At 44.2% G+C, this 7,777-nt stretch overlaps 2 protein-coding genes across 2 annotated transcripts in view; both read left to right on the top strand.

Moving 5' to 3' along the window:
• afg2a (AFG2 AAA ATPase homolog A) overlaps positions 1-700 on the top strand; it is a 121,228-nt gene extending 120,528 nt beyond the window's left edge. The window contains exon 17 of the mRNA XM_032527357.1: positions 321-700. Within this exon, the coding sequence (XP_032383248.1) occupies positions 321-503 (183 nt within the window). The 3' untranslated portion in view covers positions 504-700. The remainder of the gene's footprint in view (positions 1-320) is intronic.
• Positions 701-2,945: 2,245 nt separating this feature from the next.
• Positions 2,946-7,100, top strand: spry1 (sprouty homolog 1, antagonist of FGF signaling (Drosophila)). The gene is made up of 2 exons (XM_032527383.1): positions 2,946-3,641; positions 5,068-7,100. The coding sequence occupies exon 2, from the start codon at positions 5,123-5,125 to the stop codon at positions 6,209-6,211; it is 1,089 nt and encodes a 362-aa protein (XP_032383274.1). The 5' UTR covers positions 2,946-3,641; positions 5,068-5,122; the 3' UTR covers positions 6,212-7,100.
• The last annotated feature ends 677 nt before the right edge of the window (positions 7,101-7,777 follow it).

The raw sequence follows: 7,777 nt of genomic DNA, 5'->3' as shown, positions 1-7,777 counted from the left end.
CAGTGCAATGGATGGTGATTTTGGGTGTCTGTCTCCCGGTTCTGTTTAGTACAGATCTATTGTTGCCAAGATTGTATAGAGTTTGATTTGTGCGAGTCCCGCTTGTGTTTGTCCCTCTGTACTGCAATGCTTTTGATGTTTTCAAGGCTTTTTTGTAGAAAGATAAATAAAGTGCATTTCCAGTACCACAACACATCTACCCTGAAGAGTCTGTGGTTGCAGTTGATCGGCCTCTAACTGTGCTCACATGATTCAGTGGTGTTCGGTGGACGGAGCGCTCTGGCTGACAGCTGAATATCTGTGTCTGTTTCCTGTCCCAGATAACAGCAGTATGCAGAGAGGCTGCCCTCCTGGCCCTACAAGAGGACATCAAAGCTCAGCACGTCGAGGCCAGACACTTTGAAAGTGCCCTGAACACTGTGAAGCCCCGGATCCCCGACTCTCTCATCCAGTCGTATATCAGCTATCAGCAGCAGCAACACAGCGGCCTGTTCTTCTTCTGACCACGCTGCTATATGGACACAGTCCAAACTAGGGAACCTTGTCCCGTGTAATTCTAACATTGTTTTTTCTTTTTTAAAGAAAAGGTTTTCAACTGCCCCGTGTCTGGCGGACAAGATACCAGAATGTGATGAGAAATGGACACAACCACCAGCCGAACATGTTATGGCAAATACAAAATTAAAAATTAAAAAAATCAGTTTCCCGTAGCACTTTTTGAAATCTTGCCTGTTTGTTTTCTTTACTGTAGGTTTTAAAACATCACTCAGCCTTAAGTGAGCTTAAGTGTCATGTTTGATCATATAAAATATTAAAAATGTAGAAAATGCTTTATTTATGTATCCATTTGCTTGCCTCGTCTAACCCAGCTAAAGAACATTAAAGGAGGACGAAAAGCCACAAATAAGCGCTGGCCCACAACTAAGTTTACAGCAGAATTAGACTGCTTGGAATAGTCTATAAAATACACACATTTTTGTAAAAAAAAACATGTCATTCCCAGTTAACGTAACAATAATGATACATTCTTTTTCAGTGCAAAATGTAGCTTGGAGCAGGTTTTGACTGGATTTTAAGACTGTATCATGCATTTGTCTGTACATCCAAAGACAAGACGTCCTTTCTGTGTGTTTTTAGTGCCACTGATTATTTTTAAGTTTAAAGGTAGCCTAAGTTGTGGCTCTTCAGAAATACTTTTTTTTTTTTTCCAACAGCACAGTCAATTCCCAGTTGTTGCTTCTTTTTTTTTTTTTTAAACGTTTTCATAAAGAGTAGGTTGGTAACAGGTTTTATACCTGGTTAAACTGATAGTGGAGAGCATGGAATATCCCCTTGCACTAACATCTATGGAATTAAATAGTATAATTAGACTTTATCCGGGGACCTTTGGACCCCTGATTGTTTCTAAACCCATAGTTTGAAGAACTCTTCTGCATATCCACGGGGTGAAAGACAAACCACGGCTGGTATATGCATCACATTCATCCACGGATAATCAGCTAATTGCTGTAATCGTCAGATTTCCGTCCGCACTTCCGACCACTAAGAGCAGGGATCGAGGCGGCCATCTGTCGGCCTACCAGGATTTGCTTTATCACCAAGAAGCTGAATTTTAACATCCAGCCTAAAAAAAAAAAAGTCGTTACTACGCCACACAGTCGCTTTACCAGTCCGTTAACTCTAGCAGGCTCCCTCCCTTTTCTTTTTAAAGCATTTGGTGACCCGAAATGGCACTGGAGGTCATGCATCTATTGATTTTTCCCTTTGAATAGGATAAATTGACTTTGTATTGAACTTCCTTTTCTCATGGATCCGGATGTAGCGCATCCGCGACACCAATCAAACCAGACAGTCAGGAACAGAGAGGGGGTGGCAGCAGTGGGGGAGTGGGGGCAGGGGAGTCTTTCCCCTGCTGCTTTTCTCTTAAGGTGGCCCCGGACTAAAAAAAAGAAAGAAAAAAAAACGACCATTTCCATCGCCACTCATCCAAAAGAATCGAGCCATGAAACTCTTCAGATGATGGGAAGATGTCCATATCAGGGAGTTATGCAAGCTGCAGGCTCTCCGTGACACATTGTTTTTCCTCTGATGACATACGTGAAATGCGTAATGGGAACATTCAGGGCAGCAGAGAAGACATCCTGTTGATGTTTCCTCCCTGAGTTATCTATACATTTACACAGTTGTCCATGCAGACTAGTGATTTCCCAAAGTTAAGTTTCCAGGACCAACAGGGGGTCTTTTAATAAAGTCCAGGTTAACCTTTTTAAGAGTGTAACAATAAGTTAATATGTGTGAGTGTCCGTTGTGCAGTGCTAAATATCACAGAGATGAACAACTTTAACTAGAAATGCCTAAAGGAGAATGTCCCTACACTTGTGTTTATAAACCATCTTAATTACATAGACTTTGTCTAATATTATTCGTCAAACACTGGTCATTTTGAGATCCTTAACATGGTAAAAAAAAAAAGTCGTTTTTTCAGTCTAATGCTTTAAGTTAGAATCAGGTTTTTCATGTTAGATAAGAAATTATACTTCTGTGTTATACAATATGATTAGGCTACTTCAACACAACCCCCAAAAGGCCCTATATTAATAGTGTACTAGTTGTACTAAAATGCCTTTAATGCTTAGATTAGATTGTATCTTTTAAGGACCAACATGGTGTGCCAGTTTATTTTTGAAGCAGAATGTGAAGATTGTGAATGTATGCAAAAAGGGGGGTTTATTTCATTGTGTGTGTCTAATGCTTGCGTACTAAAAGGATATAAATGCATGGCGCGTTTATTACATCAGTGTTTGTCATATTAACCTTATTCACATCATTATTCATAACCCGCAAGAACGGAAACCAGTAGTTTTTTTTCCTCCCCTGAGCCCCTGAGCCGAGCCCTCGTAACAAAAAGAATCCCGTTCCACCTTAAATAGTGCACACATCTCTATCGCCCGGCCTTCCACATCTGCCCAATGAATCAGGAGCGGATGCGATGTATCCTTTTTCAGTGGAGTGAATGGCCAATGGGAGTTGGCTTGTCGAGCAAACACTGAGCCCTGCGTTCCCATTCATTCAGTGCTGAGCAGGCCCGCGGAGCAGGAGAGAGCGCGCCGATGTCCGCGAGCTGACGACGCTTTTTGCGAGCGCAGACTCACCGCAACAATAAGTAGCCAGAACTCAAACCCAGCTCTCCGCAAATAGGCCTACTCGAAGAGGAGGAAAGTCTTGGATATAAGCTCATTCGTGTTTGATTTTTATTTCTCCGAGACGTTTTTGCGCATTTTCATTTTGTATTATTTTACAACAATTCCTGCGGGACTTAGGTTGCCTATAGACCTATAGCCTCCAAGTGCGCAGCAGTTCTCCGGGTGCCTTCCCTCTTTCCTCCATCAGAGCTCCACTTGGGATTTACTTTGTTTTATCCTGGGACGAATGCATGCGTAACTCGCGCAGAACTTCTCCGCTAAAACTACCCAAGAAAAGGGAATAACGCAAAGGGATACACTCGCACTTGGATTTACAGCCAGTGAATGTTATGCATCATAGTTTATAGTATACGTTTGGACATTGCCCCTTCCTTTTTGGATGGAGTTTTGGTAGGCTATTTGATTGATGGATTCGACGTTATGGATGGTTGCACATAGGTACGTATCTTCATTACTATTTTAAACTTGTTTTACTTCTATTATGTTGCTATTATGTTTACGGTCTTTAATATACGATAGTAGCGCACGTAGCGACCTAGTATGGAGTATGGAGCGAAAATAAATATTTGGTTAGACTGGTGCACACAACCGAAGACTCAACGTGTCATTTTCAATGTGTTTTGCACTGGGCAAAAACAACTAATTAATCGCATTTAGTTGATGAAGTTGATGGATTTCAATGTCTGTGTCCGCCCGTGGCTCTGCTGTAACAAACACCCTTCCCCCCACGGCGGTTGTTTTCATTCATAAGTTTTCCCCCCGTCTATTTGGATGCGTCCTCTAATGTCTCTTGATCTCCGGCTCTGTGTGTTTTATAGGATCCGTCTTTTATCAATGCACGACGTCTCCTTCTTTAAACGCGCTCTGTGCGGATAATCCTACGCATAGTGCGCACTTTAAATCTATTGGACTATTACCTAATATAAAGAGTTTGTTTATTTGCAAAAAGCAAACGGATCAAAAATCCCTCGGGCTGCAGTGCTTCTCCCTGTGAGCTTTAAGATCCGTTTCACTGGGGAAACGTAAGAGGCTTTGGCCTCGTGCAGGTCGGCGTTGCTTCATAACATCCCAAATTGCTGATGGTGTTTATGGCATAAACTCGGTTATTGGATTTATAATTTGCTTTAAATAAACTTCACAAACCGTGTCTGTCTGTAGCGTGTGGGGACATTTTAATCCGACAATTCCCGAGCGCTCGGTTCGGTTTTTTAAACTGAAGTCTGTGTTTTGTCGGAACTTGGTCTGACCTTAGTTTTTTTCTGTACTTTTGTTCGTATTTCCCTGAAATCCTTTTTGGTGTAGTAGTAGAATACTAAGTGAGGCAGCTCATTTAGTTCCCTTGGATCGCGTCCTCATTTCGTCGCCGCGGTGCATTTAAATGTTAAATAGTCATACAAATGTAAATGAGGAGGGGAAGTATTTGTAGGGCCTACTGAAGTTCAGATGTGTGCGTATTGGGGAGGAAGGTACAAAAAGTCTTGTTAACAGTCAACTTTTTTCCCGGGTTGCCTCACTTAACGGGATCAAAAGTGACACATTGCCATGCTGACAGGATGAAAACAGTCAATCTGAGTCAACTTAAAATACATCTTCTAATAACACATACACTTATTTCACTATAAACAATAATACATGTTAACAACTTGGTATTTTTGCTGCTGCAGAATAGCTATTATGTTATTTTTTAGAAACAATGATATGATATTTATTGATTTCCACTTGGCTTTGAATCTGAAATGGCCACATAACCCCTCTTCCATTAGGACAGTGTGTGTTATGCCATGTTTTGCTGTGTCTGATTATGTCCTGTCCCTCCTTGCCTCTCCTTTTGTCCCTCCCCGGCCTCTCTTCCCCCCTCTGGCAGGTTTTCCGATGCATGCCAAGTCCACGGTGAATGTCGGAAGTGGTGATCCCCCCAGATGGAGCTCCAAAGTCAACATGGCCCCGGCGGTTCATTAGTGGTGATCCAGCCGCCTTCCCTAGAGAGCCGGCAGAGGTCGGATTACGAGCGGGAGCTCCAGCATGCCGCCATTCTCTCCCTGGACCAAATCAAGGCCATCCGCTCCAACAACGAGTATACCGAGGGGCCCTCGGTGGTACGGAGGCCCCCTGTACCCCGCATGGCCCCCAGGCCCCAGGACAAGCAGGAGAGGACTCACGAGGTCATCCTCGTCAATGTGAACAACAATTATGAGCACCGGCCATCAGGTCACCACCATCACGTCGGGGGCGGCGTGGTGGTTGTGGCTGGGGGACAGCAGTACGGCGGGTCCCGGGCACCGGGGCTCAGCCGCTCCACTAGCACAGGAAGTGCCGCCAGTTCAGGGAGCAACAGCAGTGCCTCCTCTGAACAGGGACTCTTGGCACGCTCGCCCGCTGCCAGGCCCGGGGTGAGCTTACAGAATCACCACAGACCAGAGCGGCCTGTTCGGACTCAGCCCAAGCCCAAGGCCCTTTTACAGCCCCAGCAGGGACCTCACTTCCATCAGCCTCCACTAGAGGCTCCACTCAAACCCCAGGGCAAAGGGAAATCAGACTTTTCTGTCCCTGGCAACGGGGTGGTGGCTGCTGCCGGGCACCAGTTCATCTGTGAGCGCTGTGGGAAGTGCAAGTGCAGCGACTGTACGGCTCCCAGGAGCCTGCCTTCATGTCTGGCGTGCAATGGTCAGTGCCTCTGCTCGGCTGAGAGTGCGCTGGAGCACGGCACGTGCATGTGCCTGGTTAAGGGCATCTTCTACCACTGCTCCAATGACGATGAGGGGGACTCATGTGCTGACCAACCCTGCTCGCTGTCACGTTCCCACTGCTGCTCTCGTTTCCTGTGCATGGGATTAATGTCGGTACTCTTCCCCTGTCTGCTATGCTACCCACCTGTCAAGGGGTGTCTGAAGGCGTGCCAGGGCTGCTACGACCGGGTTAACAGGCCCGGCTGTCGCTGCAAGAACTCGAACACTGTCTATTGCAAACTGGAGAGCTGGGCCCCACAGACCCAGGAAAAACCTTCCTGATCGCCCCTGTGTGTTTGTGATTGCGTGTGCGCGGGAGACTCTTGATGTGGATCTTATGATGATAATGATAATGATAGTCACAAATTAATGTTTGTCAAACATTCTAAGCACCTCCCACCAGCCTCCCCTCCTCGCTGCGGAAAACTAAGGAGCTAAGCAAAGGAGTAACGAAAACCACTCAATTATTTTTATTTACTCTGGATCAGGACCATGTTTTTACAGACCAGTGTTTGCCTTAACTGTTTCTATGTCTATCCTCAGCTCCTCATTAACACTATTTTTTTGAAATATATATATATGAAAGTTTTTCTTCCGTTTTAGGTAGGCAGTTCCCATTGGGCCTGTGTGCCCATTGGGAGCTGCCTCTCACCAAATCTGTGAAGGACGATCTACTATAGGGCAATTATGTAGCTGTTACCTGGTATTCATAGCAAGCAGGTATGTTTGAATTTATTGGTTGCTACCACACTAAAACCGTGGTTCCTATGCTCATGTTGCATTAATGAAAGCACATCCATCTCATAGTGTGTTTCTTCTCCACTTGGATATGTTTCTCTCCTTCGACCCATCTGAACTCTTCACACACATTCTGTGGCATTCTCCCCTGTTTTGTTTTCTTTATTTTTGTGAAAATTGTATGCTCAAAATCCATAAGAGGAATTCTGGCTATTTTTTAAAAGAAAAAATGTCTGTTAAAACATTTTTTTGTTGTAAAAAATATTTATTATGTGAAGCTCTATTATTTTATGATATTTATTGCAAGAGACAGTCTTAAATTTACTCATGTCTGAATATAACAAAATATCAAATACTTACTGAAAAATTAAAGGGTGGCACAAAAGAAAACTATGTTAACTTTAATGCAGAAAATATATTAATTAATGAAAAACAGTACTGTCTGGTGTCTTGATTGAGCTGCTGACCAACAGTAACCTGCCTGAGGAATGAAAGATCTGACTGACGGCTGACTTTAAGGGTTAAAAGGTTGAGTTCAATTGCAAACAGAAAACCACTGTTTTCTGCATGTGTTTGTGTGTGTGTGTGTGTGTGTGTGTGAATGCATGTGTGTGTGTATGTCCATGCTGGGTCTGGAATTCCTGGTAAAAATGTTCAGCAGTGAGTAGAAACAGCTTGTAGCTCAAATTGTGACTGTTTACATTCTTGGAGGGCTTCTTTGCTGCGATTCTCCTCGCTAACCTTGAAAGCTAAACAATACAGGTCATTGACACGATTAGCCCCGAAGCTGCTAGCATCAACAGAGCCTCCACATTTCCATGAGTTATGCTCACAGGAAGTAACTCTCCTTCTAAACCCCCCAGTCCACTCACCAGCCAACAAGTCACCACAAAACTATGCACTGTAGTTCACTCCCTGGGCTTTAATGCGGCTGGATCGGGATGTTCCCAAACTCCCAAATGGTCTCCATATTGAGGATCCCAACTGTGTGTGCCTTGAGAAATGAGAGCGACCATTACGAGTAGCCGGGCCACCTGTTCAAAGATAATAAACCAGGGCTATCAATGCTGGGCTTTTATGGCGTGGTTCCTGCACTAAAGGCAACGACAG

This window comes from Etheostoma spectabile, chromosome 10, assembly GCF_008692095.1.
Source record: "Etheostoma spectabile isolate EspeVRDwgs_2016 chromosome 10, UIUC_Espe_1.0, whole genome shotgun sequence".
Classification (NCBI taxonomy): Eukaryota; Metazoa; Chordata; class Actinopteri; order Perciformes; family Percidae; genus Etheostoma; species Etheostoma spectabile.
This window is presented reverse-complemented; position numbering and strand designations above follow the sequence as displayed.